At 40.6% G+C, this 25,539-nt stretch overlaps 1 protein-coding gene across 11 annotated transcripts in view; it reads right to left on the reverse strand.

Annotated features, from left to right (window-relative positions):
* Positions 1 to 25,539, reverse strand: part of ANKS1B (ankyrin repeat and sterile alpha motif domain containing 1B) — a 366,454-nt gene that overhangs the window by 175,172 nt on the left and 165,743 nt on the right. For 6 of the 11 annotated variants that reach the window (XM_082240761.1, XM_082240767.1, XM_082240757.1 and 3 more), the window contains one exon: positions 16,023 to 16,129. In XM_082240761.1, the coding sequence (XP_082096887.1) occupies positions 16,023 to 16,129 (107 nt within the window). Of the gene's footprint in view, positions 1 to 16,022; positions 16,827 to 25,539 lie in introns of those variants that run through there. The other 5 variants (XM_082240764.1, XM_082240763.1, XM_082240762.1 and 2 more) reach the window with 3 other exon arrangements.

Consider the following 25,539-nt stretch of genomic DNA (forward strand, 5'->3'; position numbering starts at 1 on the left):
CCTGGTATGCAGGAGATGTGGCAATCCAGTTTTACAGCCTAGCTATTTAATTATAAGAGATCACTTGAATTATTTTGATCTCTGCTAGCTTATCACAAAATAAGTTGAATAATACATGCTGAAAATATTTTCCTGCTTCATCTGCTATTTAAAAAATTGTAATATCACATGTGGGACGTGAGTGGCGCTGTGGATTAAACCACAGAGCCTAGGACTTGCTGATCAGAAGGTCGGCGGTTCGAATCCCCATGACGGGGTGAGCTCCCGTTGCTCGGTCCCTGCTCCTGCCAACCTAGCAGTTCGAAAGCACATCAAAGTGCAAGTAGATAAATAGGTACCGCTCCAGCGGGAAGGTAAACAGCGTTTCCGTGAGCTGCTCTGGTTCGCCAGAAGTGGCTTAGTCATGCTGGCCACATGACCAGCATGTACGCCGGCTCCATCAGCCAATAAAGCGAGATGAGCGCTGCAACCCCAGAGTCGGTCACAACTGGACCTAATGATCAGGGGTCCCTTTACCTTTAATATCACATGCACACCCGCAGCAGGGGCTGTTGCCCCCACCCCAGTTGAACCACAAACCCCTGATTTATATATTTCATTTTAAAAATTAGCAAATTTCTAGCATTTGTCGAATCTGAGATATGAGGCAAAATGTACAAGCACTATTTTTCTCATTTGTTCTGTGGAAAACTAGCCTGCTCTCACCTTTCAGTGTTTCAGCCAAGGAATGAAGTCATTGCAATGACTGACATTTAGGAAATCCAATGTAGTCAGTTAGACAAAGAGAAGGTTAGAGTAAAGCATCTATTATCTAGATTCTTGGGTTGCTTTTAAGTCCTTTCCTGCTGTCTCCCTGGGTGAAGAAATTGCTGCCCCATAGCAAAACAACAACAACTAGGCACCCATAATTTGAGTGTACCTGTGATTAGGGAGTAGTGTATCAACTCAAAAACAAAAGATGGAAGCAAAGAAAAGAACTCATTATATCTCATACGAAAAAAATGTTATTTCCTTCCAAATTTGTACATATTTTTCTTAAAAAACACTGTAAATGACAATACAAATAAGGTCAATCATTATTTTAAGTATATTGCAGAGGGCAGGACTGTGGCTGAGAGTGTGTAGGTTACACCAGCCCTGTAAAATCACCCAGTGTTGCTAGTTATGCTTATTTATGCATTTACTTTGCCATCCTCTGGGAAATATTTCTGTGGAATATCTGCCTAACCTGCCTCTCAGGCTTGCTGTATGGATTCAACGAGGAGGAGGAGGAGGAGGAGGAGGAGGAGGAGGTATGTCACATTGAACTCCTTAGATAAAAGGTAGATAGAAATTAATTAATTAATTAATTAATTAATTAATTATAATATATTTATTGCCCTTATTCTCTGCTTATAGTTTTCCTGTTTGGCTTCTGTGGGACTTGAGAGACCCTAATTTCTTCATATGTTCTTATGCTCTTAAGGATCTCACATGTCAAAGGAAGAATCTATTCCTTAACACGTCCGTCCAAAGCAGATGATTAATTTGTGTCCCACATGTTATTAATCTCTGTCCCTCATGTTATTACAGACTAATTAAGTTTGTTCATACTTGTTAATTATTCTGGAAAATGTATTAGGGGGTTTCAAAAGTGATTTAATTAAGTCTAATACTAAAAAAAAAAAGGCAGAAACCGTTATTAGTTGGTGGAGTCATGTCACTTTGTTAATTTCCCTCCCTGCCCTTTAGTCTCTCTTTGGTGAAAGAGCCCCAGCAGAGATTTAAAATCACAAAATATGCAGCAATGCAAAGCATGGAAATATAGGTTGTTAAAACTTTAAAATACCCCCTTCTAAGCTGCTTCCAAAGCTCCCCTCGTTCCTTAGCACAGAAAGAGACTAGTAGGTTAAAAGGGTTTACTTATAAACTCTTCAAAGGTCAGATTTATGTGCTTTTCCATAAAACAGCAAAAAAAAGACAGGCAGCAAAACCTAGATTCATTTCAAAGTGGTAAATGTTTCTATATTATTTGTATAGAAACATAAAGATGGCTTGCTAAAGCAATGTGGTCCAATCTTGGAGCATCTGGCTTAGATAGACTTACTGGTTGGGTCCACATGGTAGAAGGAGAATGAGAGAACAAAGAGTTTGGTAGCCCTTCCTCTCAAGGTGAGGGTGTGTGACCTAGCTAAGCCTGGCAGGACAGCTTACTCTATGGTCTTAACCCCTTCATGCATTAATTAGAGTTAAACATGTTGGTTTTTAAGAGGCTGGATATGTTGCCTCCTCACACAAACACCTTATTCTACATTGTCACTCATTGAGAAGCACTTTTGTACCACACCCGTGAGGCTTTGAGGGATGGAGTGGTACGGGATGGGTGTGATCCTCTGACAGCAAAGTATATGCAGGGGAGGGGGCAAATAGGGATTGCTTCAGTTCAGAGCTACAGGGAACCCGTGTGGTCCTCTGCCCCTTCTCTTTCTCACCAGCGCCATGCAGTTCAGCCTTCTGCTGCCCTCCTTCTGCAACTGCCATTGCTGCTGAGCAGAGCACTGGTTTGTTCAAACAGCCATCCCAGTATTGTGTGGTGTGCAAAGGAAAGCCAGCTAGCTGGGTCGTATGCCAAGCAGATACACTGCCATGTCTCCCTTTCCCACTCTGGCAAATATGCACATGCAACAATACTTTTTCAGAAGTGGAGCATGGGGTGATTTCCAGTTCTAGACATCTTTTCCTGCTTTTGCTCCTTTCTTAACTCATTCTTGCTACTACAGCAAGTGGTGGCAGCACTCCTATGCCCCCACAATGGATCTTTATTTGGTTGATATATAGCATCCTCCCAGGGGCATTTTTTAGGAGAAAAATGGTTGCCCCTCTGCAGCAATGCAGCTTCATATGGCCACCTGAAGAAAATACAGTGAAAGTGAGCACTGTATTTTTCTGTGTATAACATGTCCCTGTGTATTTTTGGGAGACTGGGGGGAGATTTTTGGGGGGAGATTGCCCAGAGTTATTGAGCATGTTTTGAGGGGGAATGGCTGATAATCACCCACCCACCTGGCCTACGCTGCTACTAGCACACGGCGCCAAAGCCACCTATTGTCTGTCCCCAACCCTGCAGAAACTGCCAATCGCCCGCCCAATTGCCGCAGCGACAGCAAATCAACACCAGCTCTTGCCGCAGCAACCAATAACACGCCCAATCACTGCTGACAATCTCCAGCTCGTGGCAGCAAACAATCCCATGTCCCCCCTATACACTATCTGTGTATAAGATGACCCCCAATTTTAAACATAATTTTAAAATAAAAAAACCTTGTCTTATACATGGAAAATTATGGTAAATGGTAAGGCTTACATTAATACCGCTCTTCTTCTCATGCAGTAATTTACAGTAGATATGCATGCAAACAGTCCTAAATTTATCCATGTATCCTTTCCTTAAAACACTTTTGACAAATCTGACCCTGAAGATTCACTTTGTAATTATCAAAATACATTTTTATCTGCCTCATATAAATTCTTTGTCCCTGACATCCCAATAGTCTTCATTAACATTTACAGCATTTTTTGATCTTCCTACTTCATTCTTTGTGATGAAAACTCAAAATAGAACCCATAGATCCACTGAAGAGAACATGGAGAAAGTTCTATGTACAGGCATTGCCACTGGTAGTTGAAAGGATCCTATGGCATTTCAGAACAACCCCCTTGTCCATTTTTTTTTTGTTTGAACTCTGCCAGGTGACATACTTCTCTTTCTATTCCTTTTAACCTTAAAATAGATTTAAGAACTTTTCCCATTTCCTTTTATATCAACACATTTTATTATACTTTTTGCATTTTTATTCTCTCATGCTTCTTGATGTTCTTACACTATTTTTTGTTCCCTTTCATGCTGTACAGTCAGTCCTCCTCCCCAATTTAATTTATTTTTCACTTCCACCTCTTCAAATAATTCTCAGCTAGGCCTGAAATGAACTGCCTTCTCCCCTTCAAAATTCACAGGTGGTGAAATTGAGGGATATTTGGTCACTAGTGGGGGACCATTTTGAAAGCTTTCAGGGGTAAAAGGAAAAGGACCCCTGGACGGTTAAGTCCAGTCAAAGGCAATTATGGGGTTACGGCACACATCTCACTTTCAGGCCAAGGGAGCCTCCGTTTGTCTAGAGACAGCTTTCTGAGTCATGTGGCCAGCATGACTAAACAGTTTCTGGCGCAACAGAAGAACCGTGACGGAAACCAGAGCACACAGAAACACTGTTTACCTTTCCGCCGCAACAGTATCTGTTTATCTACTTGCACTGGCATGCTTTTGAACTGCTAGGTTGGCAGGTGCTGGGACAGAGCAACAGGAGCTCACCCCGTTGTGGGGATTCAAACCGCCAACCTTCTGATCGGCAAGCCCAAGAGGCTCTGTGGTTTAGAACATAGCACCACCCGCTGTGTAATGTACAGTACTTGCAATGGGTGGGTCAAGCAGCAGCAGTTTCTCCTTTATGTTTCACCATGACGTTTACTTTTTCTACCACATGAGTCAGCAGTGGCATAACTCCTTTAAGCGGTCAGCAAACTCCATCCCCAAATGTCCCTGGAATGATATTGTGTCATGAGTCGTGATGTAGGGGCATTTGGGGAGGAGGGGAGGACGAATTCCTGCCACTGAGGGGAACTCCATCACCACAACTACAAGGCAGCAGCAAAAATAAGTGATGGCATGGAAGAGCGAGCAGAAAGAAACTCCTTGCTTTCTACCAGTGGCAAGTGCCGCTCCCAACACTTTTTGAACATTATTGCTGTCCCCAAAGTCTCCTGTCCCAGTTACAAGTCATAAAACTTTGAGTTCAGCTTTAATTCCCATTATAATCATCTAGGTTATCTCATATGTACCATAACCACTCAGTTCTGCATTCTCAAAGAACTTCTTCAGCACCAACACCCACCACTCACCACCACAGCATATAGCAAATCATTTTGAAACTGAAATAAGATAACTTTCAAAAGAAGATCTATTGGTAGAATGTTTTCTGTTCAAATAAACGACAAGTAAAAAATCCCTCTAGGCATGTCCAAGTCCATTGATGTTGCTAAATAAACAATTTGAATCAAAGCACTTGCTATTTTATCAAGATATAGCCCAGTGCTATGACTTTGCCTTAGTTTCATAAACTTATTTTTACACACTTGTTATTAATCTGTACACATTATTATATTATGTACAACATATAATTACCCATAATCAGGTCCCCCTGATAGTTTCAGCCTAATTGTACTCAGATAATCAGTTTTCTATTATTTGACCTGAGGTTGTCTTAAGTTGCAAGAATTCTTCATCACCTCCTCTTATTATTGTAAGAAAAGGCACTGTCAAACATCTCTGAGAGCTGGTTCACGGACAGTCTTCACTGTGACTGTGCCCCTAGTCTATTGAAACTCCAAATATTGCAATTCATTTGGCTGTCTCTTTTCACCACACAGCTAACACTTTTTTATTCTGACAAGCACTTCACTTTGGGAATGTGCTTTTTGTACTGCAGCAAACACTTATTTCATTTAGTTTTCCTGCTCTTGTCTTCATTTTGCCTGCTACATTTTTTTCAATATGCTGATTTTATTGGTTCATATGTTCTTAATCATCCTGGAAGATGCAAATGCACTGAAAGGACAGGATAAAATTTCCAAATAAACAAACAAATAAATAAATAAAATAAAAGGATCTTACCTAGCCACTCAGTATGGGGGGGGGAATCTAACACTCTTCAACATCTGCAAGAATTGTACATTGTTAATCTATTGGTTCAGAAGACTTATGGGACCACTGTTTACCTCTCCTTTGTGAAAATTTTCCATTTATACTGATCATTTGTTTTCTGTTTCCAGTTTCCCAACTCTGTCCACTTGTGCCAAGATTGCTAGGCTTGCTTAGTGACAAATGCCAGTTGTCATACATTTGATGAAGTAAGCTGTAGAACATGAAAGCTTATATTACAATACATTGGTGAGTATTGAGGGTGCCATGGGGCTCTCTGTTGCTTGACTTTACTTTTCTCTATTGTAAAAAGAGTTTGAAAATGCAAGACCATACTCTCACTCCATCTGCATACTTCTTGGTGGTGTTAAATATTTAAAATTGCTTAGGCCTGATTTCTCTTCGGGAAAGCCAGTCTAACTTTTCCTACGTGCATTGGTTAAATATGAATAATATTTTGCCATCTTAGAATAGAAATTAAGATCACATCATCTAACATTCTGGGGAACTGGGGCTTATAATAGGGCCTTTTCAGTGGTGACCTCAGCTGTAGAATACCCTCCTCCCCAGTATTAGGCTATTACCAACGCTAGCCGATTTTCAGCACTAGCTGAAAATATTCCTCTTCTGCCTCTTTCTGAACATCCATGGGAATGTTTACTGAATTGGAACAGTTATGGGACCGGTTTTGTTGAACTATACTGTGTGTGTGTGTGTGTGTAATTGTTTCTGTGATTTTATGTATTTGTATGATATGGTGTGAGACACCCCCCCCCCAGATAATTCTACAATGATGGAGAGAGGGGTACATTTGATAGCTAAATAGAAAAATAAATAAATAACATAAAATGGCAGTACCGGTAGTTTCCAGGTTTGCTGGTAACAGTTTTTAAAAACACTGATCTTACACTTACATTGACCAGTCATATGGTATGAGGTTCATTTCAATGACAAGTTATATATATTTATCAGCAGGTCTGCAGTTCATAGTCTAGTTTCTTAAGAATGTTTGGATAAATCTAATCTAGTTCTGATTAACCCTAAGCATATGAATGGTAAATTAATATAATATACTAATATACCTCTTGGTTTAGAAATGGAATTTTTGGAAATACAATTTTAGATAAATTAGTACTACTTGATTATCTCCTCATCTACGATAAATGAGTGATTAATGAATGAAAGAAAAATTAAGAACAATGACTGAAGCTGTATAGAAAAGGAAGCATCAGAATGCCACATCACAAGCAGAAGATGATGTTGGCCCTACCACTGTTTTGTCTTTCAGAACACCAGTTAACATTTTCAGGATCTGTGTCATAAGGGAAAAGCAAGCATAAACTCCTACATAAATGTCACTCCAGATATTTATTTTATCCCTCCCTTTAGAGGAATGGTTTAGCACATGTCATGTTTTCCCTAGACGTTTCAGACATTATTTTACAATGATCCAATTCGAATACATGGCCATGTGCTTATTTCATCTAAACCAAGCTATGATTTGGCTTACTGTAAGTTGGCTTACTATGATTTGGCTTACTGTAATTCATCTAAACCAAGCTATGATTTGGCTTACTGGTCAATATATACTTTACAACAGAGCCCTAGCTTTCTGTGAATGCCCAGTGCATGGCAGCACTCTCAGCACAGCAGTGCTATACCCAGAAGCAGCAGTACAAGAAGGCACAGGAACAGGAATGTTACACAGCAGACCTATGTGGTGGGCAATATTATCCTAGCACATGACCTAGGGGGATATATACCTATTTGGACCAAAACAAAAATGTTCCTTATTCACCTTCAAGACTGATCTTGAACTATCAATCATATAACTTTGACACATGCTTTTTATTCTTTAAACAAGGGGTTCAGGAATCTCAGGATCAGGAGATTAATAAAGACCCACAGGATACTCTCCAGACCAAATGGCCTTGCCTCCCTGCATCATAGCATATTTGATTATTCTGGCTGGCTGAAATGCATCCTTGAACAGTGATAGTGCCTCTTTCTTGCTGGACAGAGGTTGGAAGTGTGTGTTTGTACACCTATGATGTTTGTGTGGATGTGTTGCTTTGTTCATCTGTTACTCTGCCCACTCTTGTCTCTGGTCCCACCCACCATTGGCATGCCACCCTCTAGGTTGAAAAATATTCCCACCACTACCATAAACAAACTGACCCACATCAGACCAGGCATACTGATGAATATATGGCAATTAGACAACCATTAGCCAGCAACTGACAAATTGTATTAGTCTTCCTGACAAATTGCATTAGACATCCTGTTTCAAATTCTCTTGCTGTCTTGAGAAATATGATGTCTTAGACTGAGCTTTCCTTTGCAACTTCTTCATTAGCCAAAAAACAGGCCCTGACTTGATTTATTTTTGACACAATAATTCCACAAGCCCCAACTCAGCACCAGCAATGTGATAACAGCCCCCATCTATAGGCACAAATAACCAGACTGCATTTTGCAACTCATGTTTGTAAAATGGGGCTCGATGAGTGCCCTGGGGCTAGTTTAATATGGTGCAGGAAAATGTGTGGCCAGCAAGCAAAACGACAACAACAACTGAAAATACAAACAACAAATTTTAACATGAAACATTTTTATATAAATGTGTTTGTGTGCATTCTGTCATGAGAGCTTTCTGCTCTTCAGTTTAGTGTTGGACAAATACTGACAAAGTGTAGAAAAAGCACAGGTCTCAAGGTTTTAATTTGTATACATAAATAAACTCAAAGTTCCACAAACAGTAATGGAATGCATGAAATGGTACATCCTCATTTTTCATACCACCGGAAACTATTTGGGCATTCATAGTTCACATAACAATCAATGTACTGAAGGAGAAATGGAATTTTTCCAGATCCAAATTCAGCATACTGCTGGAAAATCACTTTTGAAGAACAATATCTGAACAATATCCAAAACAATATTTTGAAGAACAATAACCAACACCTGTGCATTTATTGCACTGACTATGCTGAAAGACCCTTGTAATACTACTAATTTTCAGAAAATTCCAGTGATATTTATGTCTGGGCATTATTTTAATAATAGGCTATTTTGTATGAGATACTGTAGTCTACATGAATATGTTGGCTATTAATATTATGATTTCGTCTGTTAGTCACTTGTTACCCAAATGGCTTACAATATTGTTAAAAACACAAATAGATTATACCATAAAACAAAACAAAGAAGAAGAAACAACTCCAGTTGCACAGTAATAACAATCTATGTCCTCTTAGTCTATCAAAAACACGGGGAGGGGGGATCAATAATTACCTGGCACTGAAAAAATAATTACCTGGCAACAGCGGCACCAGGCAAACCTTGCTGGGGAGTACATTCCACAGTTGGGGAGCCACAAATAAAAATGCCCTCTTCCCTTGTCTCCAACCTCCAAGCCTCCTTTAAAAGGGGAGCTGGAAAAGGGCCTCAGACAAAGATCTAAGGGTTTGGGCAGATTTATATTGGGAAAGGCACTCAAGAAGATATTGGGATTCTGAGTGTTAGCAGAAAACAAAGATGGGACTGGTTAGTCTGATCAAATGAATAAACCTAGACTTAACGGGAAGGGAGGTTTCAATCAGAGAGCATTTCAACGTGCAGATAAGAAACAGAGTATCCTGTTCTATGAGCTCAAGACTCACAGAAGCCCAGTAGTGCCACCTAAAGAGTTAAAGGTAGGAATTCAAGCCCCCCAAATCATCTGCAGGACTTTGGAGAGCTCCCAGGTTACTACTATGGTAGCTCTGTGAGCTGTTGTCTTGGCAAGTGTCTAGCAGTAAGACCTGGATGGCTGTTAAGGGGCTCTCACCTTATTTTGCAGCTGAGAGCCCAATTCTCCTTCCATGTTCTGTTCATAAGCAAAGGAAGCACTTAGCTTCCCAATGCTGTAGTTGTTGTTTAGTCGTTTAGTCGTGTCTGACTCTTTGTGACCCCATGAACCAGAGCACGCCAGGCACTCCTGTCTTCCACTGCCCCCCACAGTTTGGTCAGGCTCATGTTTGTAGCTTCGAGAACACTGTCCAACCATCTCGTCCTCTGTCGTCAGTGAGTGCAATGAGTGCAATTGTGCGGTTGTTGGAGCATTCTTTGGCACTTCCCTTCTTTGGGATTGGGATGTAGACTGATCTTCTCCAATCCTCTGGCCACTGCTGAGTTTTCCAAATTTGCTGGCATATTGAGTGTAGCACCTTGACAGCATCATCGTTTAAAATTTTAAATAGTTCAGCTGGAATATCATCACTTCCACTGGCCTTGTTATTAGCAGTGCTTTCTAAGGCCCATTTGACTTCACTCTCCAGGATGTCTGGCTCAAGGTCAGCAACCACACTACCTGGAGTGTACGAGACATCCATTTCTTTCTGGTATAATTCCTCTGTGTATTCTTGCCACCTCTTCTTGATGTCTTCTGCTTCTGTTAGGTCATTTCCACTTTTGTCTTCTATTTTGGTAATCTTTGTACGAAATGTTCCTTTCATATCTCCAATTTTCTTGAACAGATCTCTGGTTTTTCCCATTCTATTGTTTTCCTCTATTTCTTTGCATTGATCGTTTAAGAAGGCCTTCTTGTCTCTTCTTGCTATTTTTTTTTGAATTCTGCATTCAGTTTCCTGTATCTTTCACTATCTCCCTCACATTTTGCTTGCCTTCTCTCCCCTGCTATTTGTAAGGCCTCGTTGGACAGCCACTTTGCTTTCTTGCATTTCCTTTTCATTGGGATGGTTTTAGTTGCTGCCTCCTGTATAATGTTACGAGCCTCCATCCATAGTTCTTCAGGCACTCTGTCCACCAAATCTAAATCCTTAGATTCCTGTTCCTCACTTCCACTGTGTATTCATAAGGGATTTGACTTAGATTATATCTTACCGGCCCAGTGGTTTTTCCTACTTTCTTCAGTTTAAGCTTGAATTTTGCTATAAGAAGCTGATGATCTGAGCCACAATCAGCTCCAGGTCTTGTTTTTGCTGACTGTATAGAGCTTCTCCATCTTTGGCTGCAGAGAATATAATCAGATGCTGCCCATCTGGTGATGTCCATGGGTAGAGTCGTCTCTTGTGTTGTTGGAAAAGCGTGTTTGTGATGACCAGCTTGTTCTCTTGGCAGAACTCTATTAGCCTTTGCCCTGCTTTGTTTTGAATTCCAAGGCCAAACTTGCCAGTTGTTCCTTTTATCTCTTGACTCCCTACTTTAGCATTCCAATCCCCTATAATGAGAAGAACATCCTTCTTTGGTGTCATTTCTATAAGGTATTGTAAGTCTTCATAGAATTGGTCTATTTCAGTTTCTTCAGCACCAGTGGTTGGTGCATAAACTTGGATTACTGTGATGTTAAATGGTCTGCCTTGGATTCGTATTGAGATCATTCTATCGTTTTTGAGATTGCATCCCAGTACAGCTTTTGCCACTCTTTTGTTGACTATGAGGGCCACTCCATTTCTTTTACGGGATTCTTGCCCACAGTAGTAGATATGATGGTCATCCGAACTGAAATCGCCCATTCCCGTCCATTTTAGTTCACTGATGCCCAGGATGTCAATATTTATTCTTGCCATCTCATTTTTGACCACATCCAACTTACCCAGGTTCATGGTTCTTACATTCCATGCTGTAGTAGTGACTATCTAAAGTGGGGGTAAGAATTGACCCCATTGGGCTCATTCCTTACATCTAGTTCTCTTCTGCAACAAAACAACATATGATGTTGTAATGGTTCTAGGGGTTGCTTGTGTGTAAATCAATGCCACCCTTGGCTGGTTGCCTGAATGAACCCTTTCTGTCTGGACAGCCACGCGCCTGTGACTGTCTCAATCGCTGGCAGAATCCGTTAGTGGGCGTTTCTTGAACTTCTTCCAGCAAAGAAGCTCTTTGACACCTAGTCTCCGCCTAGCTTCCCTGCGCGGGAATGTGCTGCTTCTCTCCCTCCCGGGACGCTCTCCGGAATCCTTCTGGAGCCCTCCCTCTCCCTCTGGCTCCAATGGCAGTTCCCTGACAGATGTCTAACATCTTAAAGTCTATATATTATTACAGTGGTACCTCTGGTTATGAGCTTAATTCATTCTGGAGGTCAGTTCTTAACCTGAAAACCGTTCTTAACCTGAGGTACCACTTTAGCTAATGGGGCCTCCTGCTGCCGCACGATTTCTTTTCTCATCCTGAGGTAAAGTTCTTAACCTGAGATACTACTTCTGGGTTAGCGGAGTCTGTAACCTGAAGCGTTTGTAACCTGAAGTGTTTGTAACCAAAGGTACCACTGTATAACATAAGCAGGTCTTTTTTTCAGCTGGAGCTCACAGGAACTCAGTTCTGGCACCTCTCAGCTGGGCGCCATTGCCATTATAAGAGCAAGGGAGGTTTTCATGGTCAGCTCCAGCACCTCTTTTTCTAGAAAAACAGCACTGAACATAAACATTTGTGGACTAGGACCTATTCCATCAGATACTTGAAGGGTTTTTATTCTATTTTTTATGCTATAGGGGCAGGTGTGGCTTGCCAACCTGGCAAGATAGCCCATCTAGGAAAAGGAATCAAATTCTGATCCTAAACCTTGTGGCTATACTCATCCATGAGAAAGGCTTTTGGAACAAACCCTGAAGAATAATCCATGCCTGCTGCCTTGTGGGACATCTTTGAGAGAAGAAAAGGCTAAAGAGTAAACCCTACACAAATCTGGAGAGGAGTCCCTAAGACAGTTGTATGGCACCTTGTGCGCCTCCTTCCAGCAACTCCTGCAGCCAAGCTAGTGCCAAATGTATTGCTCTGCTTTCCTTTGGAGCACATCAGTGAGGCCAAGAGGGGGGCCATGTTGTCTGGGCAGCTGAGGACCTCCATATACACTGCCCAGGTTTGCGCCCCAGAGAGATCACTTCGGTGCTGCTAATGCTGCAAAAACAATGCGGGAGGCAGCAGTTATGAGTTACCAGTCACTGCAGCCACAGCAGGCACTGTGTTTGTCCAGCGGTTTGACTTCATCTCCAGAGGTGAACTTGATTGTCTCTCAAGACAGACGGATGCCAACAAAACATTTTATTCTATACATGGGCATACAGCCTTCGCTTCATACCCCAAATAACCACTGTAGGGAGAGAGTGGGCTTCTTTTAAGACACTCCCACAAATACTGACTAAAGGGGCAAAGAAACAGACCTTTATAAGTTTCAGTCTGCCTTTTCTAAGCTTATTTCGGAATTCTGTTTTTTTTTTAATTTAAGTCTGATATCCTGACTATGACTGTTGGTTCTTGACACCTCTCTAAAATGACATCAAGTCTGTTAATGTGGTTTTCCAAATCCATCATGTGTTGGCTCATTCTAAATTTTTGCTTAGCTGTTTTTCTACTGAAACCAAATGTTATCCCAATTCCAGTGCAAAGTTGTAATCAAATATATTTTAAATATCAATCATCCAGTTTTTTAATTCAAGTTTGCTCTGATCAGATCTCTTACAGTACATTCCCGAGTGTGCATAAAGGTTATACTGGGAATAGAAGAGTTAAAAATCTTTGAAAAAGAATTATGCCCATTAGTTCATTAGGTTTCCTAAGTGCTTAGGCCAGACGGGATGCTATAATTTGCAATTAGCTGAAGTACCCTAATTGCAAGGATATAACTCTTCCACTGTCTTAGCAGTCAGTTAAATAGCACACTAATCATTGCTTTGCATTGTCTTTGATGTCATCATTGTCCTTTCAGCAAGTGCACACTATTCCATTATCCAACTTTTACTTTCAAAGGATACAACTTACTCTGTGACAGATTACTGGTGGTACTATAAATGGATCTACTGAAGCATAGCCATCTCATCTAGTGACTTGTTTTCTACATTCTGAAATTCAACTTAGGTAGAGCCATCAACAGGTTGCCTATGATGCTTTGTGCATCAACATTTTAGGATTACAGAATTTCACTCACTATAGGCAAAAATATTCTAAAAATATAACATGTTTGGAAGCAAGACATAGCTTGCATACTGCATGTGTAAACAATCACAAAAAATAATGAAAATAAATTGAAAAATGTAGGTAAAACAAATAGAGACTGTTTTTCTTCATTCTATGTACATAAGCTGCTAACAATATCTCTAATAAATTTATATGGTATTTAAATGCTTACTTTTCTTGCCAAAGGAGCATAAACCCAAGGGCTATTCTACTAGTCTAATGAATGCTTTATCAAGTTTGCTTTTTATTTGAGAAAAACATTAGACTTTATATGATTTTAATGAATATAGCACTGTTGTTGAGAGCTGCCTTAACATATTTCCTCATATACTGAAAATTCTATCACCATTAACTATACGTATTCCTCCATGAAGTATCTAGTAAGACATACATTACTACTTAATTCTAAAAAGGTGTGTGATGGTGTTGCTTAGGCAACAGGAAAACAAATAAGCATCAAAGTGTATTTCTAGAAAAACAAAATGGGAAGTATGATAATATCAAATTAATAGTGCCTGTCCTGATATAACAATTCAAAACTGGGAATTAAAATTGATAATGGGGTTGAGTATTCCATTGATGAAATAAGCATTCATAAAACAGAATCAGGCAGAGGTCCTATAACCCACTTCCTTTCTAATATGTCCCACTGAACTAAATGGAGCCTTCTTCTTGGTAGACATGTACAGGTCTGCACTATACAAAATGTTCAGTGGATAAGCAATTATTTAATGCCAGAAAATAACAAAATATATATGTTTTACCTTAACCAAGTTTATTCTTTCTCAGCAGACTAGCACCTTTTCAGTATTTTGAATGTAAATGCTATTTGGTCTCTCTAGCATTAATAATCATTGGTTACACTGTGCATTTTTTAGTATGCTAGGAACTCATGATATGCAACTGCAGTGTATATATGTCACTTAAAATTGTTAGATTTGAAGATGGGATATTGGTTAATCTTTTCAAAGTATCCAAGATAATAATGTAACAGCAGTATAACATGGCTATGAATAACATGGCATATTTTATCACTTATGATTACTTTTACTTTCTTCCTTACTGGTCGTATAATAACTTAACTGATTATAAGAACCTAACATTTCATCCAAATTTGTGCTAATTTAATCCCTTGTTGTACAAGCAGCTATACACTACTGCAAAAATTGTATATTGATCTTACAATACAAAGGTGGGAAAAGAACCCATGTAATCCTTGAATTACCTTGGACATTTAATGCTTAAATCATAAATGGGAATATCTGCATTGGTATATCACAGGGCCTGATCTAGAGCCATTGATGGTTGATCTGCATAAAATTAGATTCTTATACTCAATCCAGTGTGCAAAATCTTATCGTATGAAGAAATTGGATTAATATAGCCTAGAAGTTAGGAGTTGGTAATATTTCACATAGATATATTTTTCGAATGCTTTAGAACCACCTTGTAATCTAATTTAAATATTTTCTAAAATCTTAGTTTATCATAAAGGTTTTTTACATGTTTAAGAAAATCACCATTGTTCATTGACACAAAACTATGCATTTCATATAGCGTATGCAAGTTTTCTATTATGGCAATAACACTGCAGCACATAAAAATCTGACTTCACAGAAAATATAGTGAAATGTGTTATAAGAACAGCTTGTGAACAACAGGTGTGGTGAGTGTTACTACATCTAGGAACTGGAAGGTGTATACAAAAGGGCAGGCTATTGCCTTATCAACTAAGTTACCTTTCTTCCTGTCCATGGTCATATCTGTCGAAAGCTTTCATAGCTTAAAGCACTACACAAAATAGGGACACTGTATACCAAAGAAATCTGGCTTATCCATCTATGTTAACTCTTTAATAGTTAAATGTAGGTGGGTTTTAGGTTTACATTTAAATGAACAGCCATTCATTTCTATGCACTAGGGATATAGTTCTTTTTTAAAGCTCAACATACAGTAGTCCTTTTGAACATTTAGAATTGAATATGGAGATTAATTATTTTTACATAATTTCAATATTAACTAGGGTAATCTGTTCCCTACCGATACACTTGTCCTCATAGAAAGAAAAACTGATTCCACACCCCCTCAGGGGTAGTCCAGATGTATCACGCTTTTACTTTCTTTAAAAATGCTTTGGAATGAAATATGAACCAAGCAGAACTGTGGCTCCCAAATCCGTTGCTCGTACTGGTAGGCAGATAGGATTATGCAAATGCATTTTTATCCTAAAGCACACTGCAAAACACAAAACAGATTCCCTTCTATGCTGTATAAGATTTCACGAGGCAAAGAACCAGACATCAGCACACAATATTACACAGAGAAAATCACTTACCATAAACTGTACATTGTCAAATCCATTAGCCAGCAAGTGGTTCTCATACTGAGGTAGCCCAATATTTTCCAACCATTGTCCCACAGTCTGGACAGGGCATCTGGGTGCTGAAAGAGTTTGAGAAGGGAGGCGTTTAAGCAGGGAATATCCATCCACAGGATAATAACGATGGTCCTGGGCTGAGAGGTGGCATTGCCACATTGTGTTCCGAGAAAAATTGGTATCAAAGGAGCCCGCCAGCTTGTCAAATGAATGCTTCCAGCAAGAAAGAAAGTCAGAAGTAGCACATAGTTTCCAGGGCAAGCTATAGAGTAAGATCTGCTCCTACCTCAACATTTCGTAGGTATTAATCTCTACTACAGACCAGTACGTCATGCAGTGGAGGGGAAAAGGCATATCAAGCTGTCAGCTGAGCTGTTTTCTGTTATATGTGATTGTCGGAATACTCCACCATGAGCAATGCACTGCTAGCAGCAAGAAATCTTTTATCAAATACTCCTACATTCATCAGTATGCAGCTCCATGCTCCTTGCTCCCCCTCGCTCGCTCCCCTTCATTACACAGCCTAGGCTACACCTCGCATTTTCAATAATAGCCATCAGATAAGGCAGATTTTTTGTCTGTAAGCTGTAAGCTTGCTACTGCTGCTTCCACCTACACACCCATCCAAGCATCAATCTTGAATGATGAGAGCAGTCAAAACAAATGCAGAAAATAGCAGGTCATCAGAGGCAAGCTAAAACGCTAAAATCTGAATAGAACCTTTCTACCAGTGATGCGTTACAGAGATCTGCCTGTTGTAGATTTTTTACGTTTCAGAAGACATCAGGAGACGCAAAGCATTAGCTGTAGCCTATTGCATGCTTTACTACTTGCTTCCTTTTTCTTAGACTGCACTGAGCTTTGCTCTGCTCACACAGTGTGCTCTAAACCACTGCTCCTATTAATTCTTTTCAATCAGCTCATAATGAATGAATAAAGTGTTGCATGTTTTCTTGTTAAAACCGAGTAACATAAATTGAACACCACCATTTCAGTCAAAATAATTATTTCTTCATCTTCTAAATTTTTCAAGCATAAAATACTACCAGACTTGTCAGCAAAGCTCCATTATAATCTGTTTAAAATTCAGTCTGAAAAAGGTAATCAATTCATGCTAACACTTTAATGATTTTTTTTACTATGTAAAATATCATATTCCTTTTCAAAAGAGGAACTGTCTGAATGAGAAAAGAATATATAAACATGATAAATTTTAAGACTGAATGTTCAATATTTCTAAATTTACCAATATAGCTGATACTCTGGGAACTATAACAATAATTCATTCATAAACTTTGTTTTTTCCACCTTAAATGCAATGTTTAACCACAGGGATAACAGTTTATTTATAGGAACTTTCTAAATATACATGAAATATGGTGGGTAAGGAATTCACATCTAGTCAAAAATATATTTGTTAGAAGCTTTTACAAATACATTATTTCCAGGTGTGTACTGCTGCAAATTAGTGCCTACATAAACAATCCCTTTATTGTTCATAACCAAAACATTACACACCCAGCACATGAGTGAATCAGAAAGCACAACACATTATGACTCATTTCTAGTGCAACTGAAGTCAGAGGGAAGTATCTAGGTGACTTCAAAATATCTTATTCAGCTCTTATAACCTATGTACTACTGAATGGGCAACGAAGCATTACTGAACTGAAAAATATTTATTGGAGACTTCAAACAAATAGTACTCTGTTTTGTTGCTGATATTTATTAAGGTAAATTCATCCATTCAGAGCCACCAGGAATCTAAGAAACAGTTTCACAGTATTTTGAGAATTGAGGAAGCAGATTAAAGATTTTCAGCCAATCTTATGCACACTTATTCAAAAGTAGGTCTAGCAAACAAAACAGGATTTACCTCCTAGTAAGAGCCTGAATGTATGCAGAGTTAGATTCACCCAAGTCCATGGATTCCAATGAGCTCTGCAAAGGATTGTGGGCCTCATCATTGGAAATAAATGTTTAATGTAATATTTAATGTAAACTGCAACACGCGTTAAAGAAAAAGCTCTTGGGTATGATTTTCCTTCCAGTTTTAATTATCTGCTTCAATATCTTTAAAAAGGGAATTAGCATTTCATCGACTTACAGATTTTGATTATTTTTAATTATTATTTTATGTTTTGGTACCATGCCCTCCTGCGACTAGAAATAGATAAAATTCAATTTGTTCAATGACACAGATATAGAAACATGGAATTGTAAGACCATACACAATTCTGAACTGCATCCAGCTTAAACACGAACATGCACACTTTATCAAAATGGCAGGCAGGGTTCCCCTACATTCATAAGATGGATAATATATATGTGTCTATGCTCTGAATAAACAGACAGTGCAATTAAACGAGGCTATAAAGTATCACATGCAGAAAAAAGAATTCAAGGAACTTATAGGGAAGCAATTAACACAAAGGTGTGCAATTTGTAAGACATCAAGCCATATGCAGTCAATTAAGTTAAGTATAGTGGCTAGAAGTGCTCAATATGACCTTTGTTTGCAGACCCAATGAGAAAGCAAAACCTCAAGATTTACCAAGTGCCTAGGGCTGCCATGCATGGCAGGTGTGCTTTGTTTGGCTTGGTAGCTCTGGCATTCAATACCAATAGGGCCAAGAGCACAGAAGGAGACTAACCAGGGACACTGAGATTAAAGGAATAGTACCATGACTGATAGGGACGAGGGTGGCGCTGTGGGTAAAACCTCAGCACCTAGGGCTTGCTGATCGCATGGTCGGCGGTTCGAATCCCCGCGGCAGGGTGAGCTCCCATCTTTCAGTCCCAGCTCCTGCCCACCTAGCAATTCGAAAGCACCCCTAAGTGCAAGTAGATAAATAGGTACCGCTTTATAGCGGGAAGGTAAACGGTGTTTCCGTATGCTGCTTTGGTGCTGGCTCGCCAGAGCAGCTTCGTCACGCTGGCCACGTGACCGGGAAGTGTCTCCGGACAGCGCTGGCCCCCGGCCTCTTAAGTGAGATGGGCGCACAACCCTAGAGTCGGACACGACTGGCCCGTACGGGCAGGGGTACCTTTACCTTACCATGGCTGATTGGTAATTAAACAAATAGATTCTTCAAGCTGCACCTTCAATTGAGCTTAGAAATGAACCAGAACCTCATATTGGTGTACAGTGGTACCTTGGGTTAAGAACTTAATTCATTGTGGAGGTCTATTCTTAACCTGAAACTGTTCTCAACCTTAGGTACCACTTTAGCTAATAGGGCCTCCTGCTGCCACCACGCCACCAGAGCACGATTTCTGTTCTCATCCTGAAGCAAAGTTCTTAACCCAAGGTACTATTTCTGGGTTAGCGGAGTCTGTAACCTGAAGCATCTGTAACCTGAAGCATCTGTAGCCCGAGGTACCACTGTAATAGCAACAGAGGCGTATTTCCATAAAGCTGGTTCCTGCTAAAATTCTAACTGCTGCATTTTGGGCTACATGAAATACTTTGCAAAGGCAGTTCCATGTAAAGTCTTTGCTTTGATGTAGCTTTGAAACTCCCAGCCATTTAAGACAACTAACTGCATGAGTTATCATGACAAGTTCTCTCTTTACTAAGAATAGGGTTGCCAAATCTTATGGAAATTTGCCAAAATCTGAAATTCCGACATGAGTTGCCACGCATCCAAATTTCAGGAATTTTTCGCCCAGACACTGTTTCCGACTGCTATATTCTGGCTATGTCCGGGAAATTCCAGACATGTGGCAGCCCTAACTAAAACATGCATAGCTGGCAATTAACCTAAGCTTGGCAAATGCACTCCTTTCTTTTTACTACAGAGAAACACCCCCAAGTTGCAAAAAAAAAAAATTATCAGGGCAAATGCAGCCCATTCTAATGCAAACTGTGTTGTTAACTCATAATCGGTAGTCCTACCGACTAGAATCAGCTCTAACTTGCTTGGATTACACATCCATTTAGTAATCCACACCCAGTTGTTTTTCTCACCTCTTCCTGCACTGAGGAGAGTAGGGGGTAGAAGCAAATCAACTGGTATAATCTGAAGTTTGCTTCCCAATATTCGTACAAGAAGAAATGGAGAGAGCAGCATTCATTTCTAAGAAAGGAAAACAACAGGAACTGATGTGGGTGTGGATGAAAAACTTTTTTAAATTCAACATTCCTTCTCCATAACAGCATTTAATAGTAATTTTGATAAAGAACTTTCAAACATGATTTATATAACAATAATGGAATTATTTTTTTGACAAATTCTACATGTGGCATGGAAGAAGTCAAAAGAACTCTAGGGATAAAGGAAGCTGCCTTATAGTGAGCATCATAAGTTTGTTCATCCTAGTTCAGCATTGCATACACCAGCTTTACCTCAACCTAGTGCCCCCCAGATATTTTGAACTACAGCTCCTTTCAGCCCCAGTCAGCACAGCTGGGAGTTGTAGTCAAAACCCTAGGATGGCATCTGGCTGAGGAAGGCAAGTCTACCACGATTAGTAGTTTCCAGGGTTTCATATAGGATTCACCTCCAGTCCTACCTAGAGATGCGGGAGAGCGAACCTATGATGACCTTTATCATTCAAAGTATGTGCTCTACCACTAAGTTATGCAGTCCATCCAATAATACTCATGGCTTCTCACCATCAAATGTAAAGTTTGTAATGTTCAGTCGTGTTGAAACTTGACTTTTTAGTTGTTCAAATTTAGTTTTCAACTTTGAAAGGCTGATGTCATTCCCTTTGTGTTCCCGTCTAACACAATAGTTGTTCTACATTTCTTCAAAACTATTCTTTCCAGACATTTGTATTGGCCCAGATTTGTCATCTTATATAGAGCATGATGCAATTTTCACAGCTTTGTGTTTCATGTCAAATATATCAACACTTTTTTTAAGAAGTCAAAAACAATAGTGCAACCTGCCAATTGTTTCTAAAGCAACATATTTAATATAGGAAAAAAACTTCTACATAAAAATATTAGATGGCCATTGATGCTGGAGATAGGATTCCCTTTTACATCTTTTTAAAATGTGATACAGTATATATTTCAACTCAGAAGAAAGGGTGTCTTCTTTTGGAGATAATTGTTACAGTAGATGTTGCAGTAGATCTTACTTAAATAGGCAAGTAGTATGCTGTGGCTTTGCTGACTGACCATCTACAGTGGTACCCCGCAAGACGAACGCCTCGCAAGACGGAAAACCCGCTAGACGAAAGGGTTTTCCGTTTTGGAGGCGCTTCGCAAAACGAATTTCCCTATGGGCTTGCTTCGCAAGACGACAGCCCATAGGGAAATCTCCGGGACAGCGGGGAAGTGCAGCACGTCTTCCCCACTGTCCTCGGACCTCCTCCCGCCGCCGGGCATCGAAACGAAGCTCCGATGCCGGGCGGGGGGGACGCCTCCTCCCGCCGCCGGGCATCGGAACGAAGCTCCGATGCCGGGCGGGGGGGACGTCTCCTCCCGCCGCCGAGCATCGGAACGAAGCTCCGATGCCGGGCGGGGGGGGACGCCTCCTCCCGCCGCCGGGCATCGGAACGAAGCTCCGATGCCGGGCGGGGGGGGAACGTCTCCTCCCGCCACCCGGCATCGGATGGCTTTCCTGAAGACTTGGGGTGGGAGGAGGGTTTTCCTTCCCACCGCCAACATTCAGAATGCTGTTCTGAATGTTGGTGGTGGGGAGTAAAAACCCTCCTCCCACGCAAGCCCCAGGAACAGAGGGAAAGCGCTGCGCGCCTTCCCCTCTGTTCCCGTACCTGTCCTGAAGGCTTGCGGTGCGGAGAAAAGCCCTTCTCCGCACCGCCAGCCTGGCAAGCGGTTTCCCTAGGAACGCATTAATTGATTTTCAATGCATTCCTATGGGAAACCGTGCTTCACAAGACGAAAAACTTGCAAGAAGAAAAAACTTGTGGAACGAATTAATTTCGTCTTGCGAGGCACCACTGTATGAGGTTGATGTTTTGTGATATGCCCCTACATTTACATTACATTTTTTTCTTTTTTTCTTTTTTAAAAAGTAAAATACAGGGAAGAAAATATAGATGTAGTAGAACCTGAGAAGAAGAGTCTGAAGAATGTATTCTGCTACATGTTTCTTGTCTGTAACCAGAAATGAGGGGAGAGAATCAGAGTCCGGTGCAGTGTAGCTTCTAATATATGGTACCAACAGCTACATCTTAAATGGTAAAAGAAATGTCATCTATGGGGCAATGCTGCATGTGACATAAAGGGCAGACCAAACATGATCAATATGGTAAGTGATTTAGTGACCCTTCACATCTATATGGTCCCTCAAACATCAATGAGGTTTTGTTTGTGTAAGCTGCCTGGCACTGATTTCCCCCCTATAATTGCTGTGAAACATACGGAAACACACTGAATCAGAACAGGAGGAGGTATAGCAGATAAAGAGAAAAGCTGTAATAAGGGCACGTCTTAGTCAGGCTTATTTAACACACACAAGGCTTTCCATATGGTGCTCTCCATGCCCCAATTCTCTGCATGCCCCAATTCCCTGCATGCTTGCAGGGCAGAATGGAGGAAATCCTGTTCTGTGCACTGCAGCTGCAATCCATGTATAAGAAAATTAGGCATTTGTCTCTCTCCCCTCCTTCAGAAATGTTTTTGATACCTTCAAACCAGGGAGGTTTGAACTTGCAGCAACAATTTTCCCCTGCAAAGGGGGGTGGGTGGACCGGTTAGGACGGAATGTGATAGATTTATGAACACTTACGGGGGGGTTTCTGAGTGGATTGAGCAGGTGATGCTGTTGAAGTCCTAGTTTCATTATAGAATGTTGAGACTCATAGGTCATTGATATGATTGCTCCTGAGGTCCCCCTGATGCTTCATTTGGTATTATGGGGAGCAGTGATTGATGAAATGGACTGGGTGGGGGTTACAGCATAAGTGGTGTAGTTCTTGCAGCCAACTGAGCATGTGTTCAAGCTCATAATCAAGCCTACTACATGGCAGTGGGGGCAGCAAAGAGCTCCTACTTTGCTGCCTCCATTGCATCCCCAAGAACCCATCCTGAAGAGTTGCTCCATGTGGTCCAGAGGTTGGTTACCCCTGACCAGGAGGGCAGACCCAGGGAAGTTTTTAATGTCTGATGCTGTATTGTTTTTAATATTCAGTTGGAAGCCGCCCAGAGTGGCTGGGGAAACCCAGCCAGATGGGTGGGGTATAAATAATAAATTATATTATTATTATTATTATTATTATTATTATTATTATTATTAGTGCTCCTTGGCCCTCTGGCATCTGTGTGATGGAGTTCTGCAGGATTTATCCCCTCCCCAGTGCTAGTTAACATTTATGTGAAGCCATTGGGAGCAGTCATTGGGAGTTTTAAAGCAAGGTGCCACTAGTATGCTGTTTACACATAGCTCTACTCCTCTATACCTTGGGAATCAGGAAAGGCTGAAAGGCTGTGAAAGTGCTGGGTAGCTGTCTCAATGCAGTGGTGGACTGGATAAGGGTCTATGTGTTGCTCATCTACTACCAAGCCAGGTTTAAGTTAGAAAGCCCTGAACAACTTCAGTCGAGGGTAGCTTAGGGACCGCTTGAACTTACATCCCAGTTTGTTTTCAAGATCATCTGCAGGAATAACATTGAGACTTGTTTGACAGCAACAAGAAACCAATCTTTTAGTGCCATTGGCCCAGTCTTGTGGAAGTCTCTTTTATTTCTACTGCTTTTTATGAATAATAGTGTGTGTGTGTGTGTGTGTGTGTGTGTAATAAACTGGGAATAGGCTTAATCCAGATCCGATAAGAGATATGCACCTGAGAAACAAAGATCAATACTAATTATGTACACTGAAGCTACTTTTAAATCTGAGAATTTTAACTTCAGCCTTCAGGCAAGAAGCTGATTCAGGATACACACCCACACCCAATGCCTAAGACAAAGCCTACCTACATCTGTAATCAATAAAGTTGTGGCAATTTTCAATTCCAGAATGTTGTTGTGGCAATTCTTTACCTGTTGCCATGTCAGCCCTTCCTGTCCCCCAGGTTCACAAATGGATACTTCAGAACTTTTGTTTTGCAACCAAATGCTGTAGTAATAATAAACCATGCAGCTAAATTTAAGAAAACCTAAAACCTCCCACTTTCAAGCTGCATGGAAAGAGCAGAGAAATAGCCTAAAGGTATGTTGTTCAAGCCAAATCAATGAATTGTGAGAAACAGCGTGAACCTTTTAGACAAGCCTATATAGCTAAAAATAATTTGGTTGCTTGCTTAGACATTGGCTGAACTAGTGGCAAAAAAGTGTAGCAAAATATCAAATTTTATGTGGTCTATAGCAGAAGATTAAAACTTTTCTATTACACACGAAACACTTTTTTAAACAAAAGGTTAGAAGATTTTTAGATTGGGTCTAAATGCTGACTACAAGGTTTCAAGATCCATCCTCATTCCACCTACAACTCCTGCTTTGTATAAGACATCTTGCCCGATTAATTATTCTAAAGAACTTGAAAGCCTGCACACTATTTTGCGATATTTTACTTGATATAAGTATTGTCCAGCTATGGACTTCTAGGATTTTTCCTTACAGACCAACACAGCTGCCTTTTTTATGTACCTTGGAGAATACTGTATCTAGCCATTTAGGGTGGTATCTGCTGTGGACTTCCGGGTTAGCGCCACTGGCAATGGCGGATTTCCTCTGATCTGGAGGAATACGGTCCGTGAAAATCAGGGTCTGGACCGCCACGGCGAGGCGGAGACCCATTAAAAACCACAGGCGGGAGAAGCCTGTGGACTTGGGATCCGGCTGGCACCTTTTGCGCCTCCCCTACTCGCGCGGAAACCCGGCTACGGGGATCCGGAGCGATGTGGGGTGAGTGGCGCCGTGCTTCGAATCGATTGCTCTTTTCACGGAGTGAAGCCGCATTGCTGTTGTCAGAGAGCGCTGACTTTTTTCCTGTGGACAATTGGACTCTAAACAAGTACCCGTGAGTAGAACGGAAAATTGGATTATTAAACTTCGTAATTTGGCACCGGAGCGGGAAGGTCTAAACAGGAAGTCCGCCTTCCACTTTTGTAAATAGTTTGAAGCAAAGACATTGCAAGCTAAAGTCTGGAAAGTTATCTGTAAAGGACTAAATTTCCATTGGTTAAAACTACAAAACCCCCCTTGGAAGCAGGAGAAGAGGGGGGGAATCTTAAATTGTTCAAGCCTGCAGGAGAGGGAATAAAGAAAGATAAATTTCTATCGTCTTGAACCTGGGAACAGGCTGTCAAAGATAGACGTTTTGGGAAAGTTCATTGACTGTGAATAATAACGTATGTTGACAGATAGTCAAATAAGAGAAACATATTGACTCCAATGTTTCCTTTTGCATTAAAAAGGAACAAAGATTTGAAAAACGAAAGCAATTTTGTTGCTGGATCTGCTTGTAAAAGGATGGATACAAATAGAAATTGTTTCCTCTAGAGGGAGCTTTTGAACTGTTGTTGGAGTGGACCTGGGGAACTCTACAGTTGTAGAG

The sequence above is a fragment of the Podarcis vaucheri genome, assembly GCF_965113315.1.
Source record: "Podarcis vaucheri genome assembly, chromosome: 10".
In the NCBI taxonomy this organism is placed as follows: Eukaryota; Metazoa; Chordata; class Lepidosauria; order Squamata; family Lacertidae; genus Podarcis; species Podarcis vaucheri.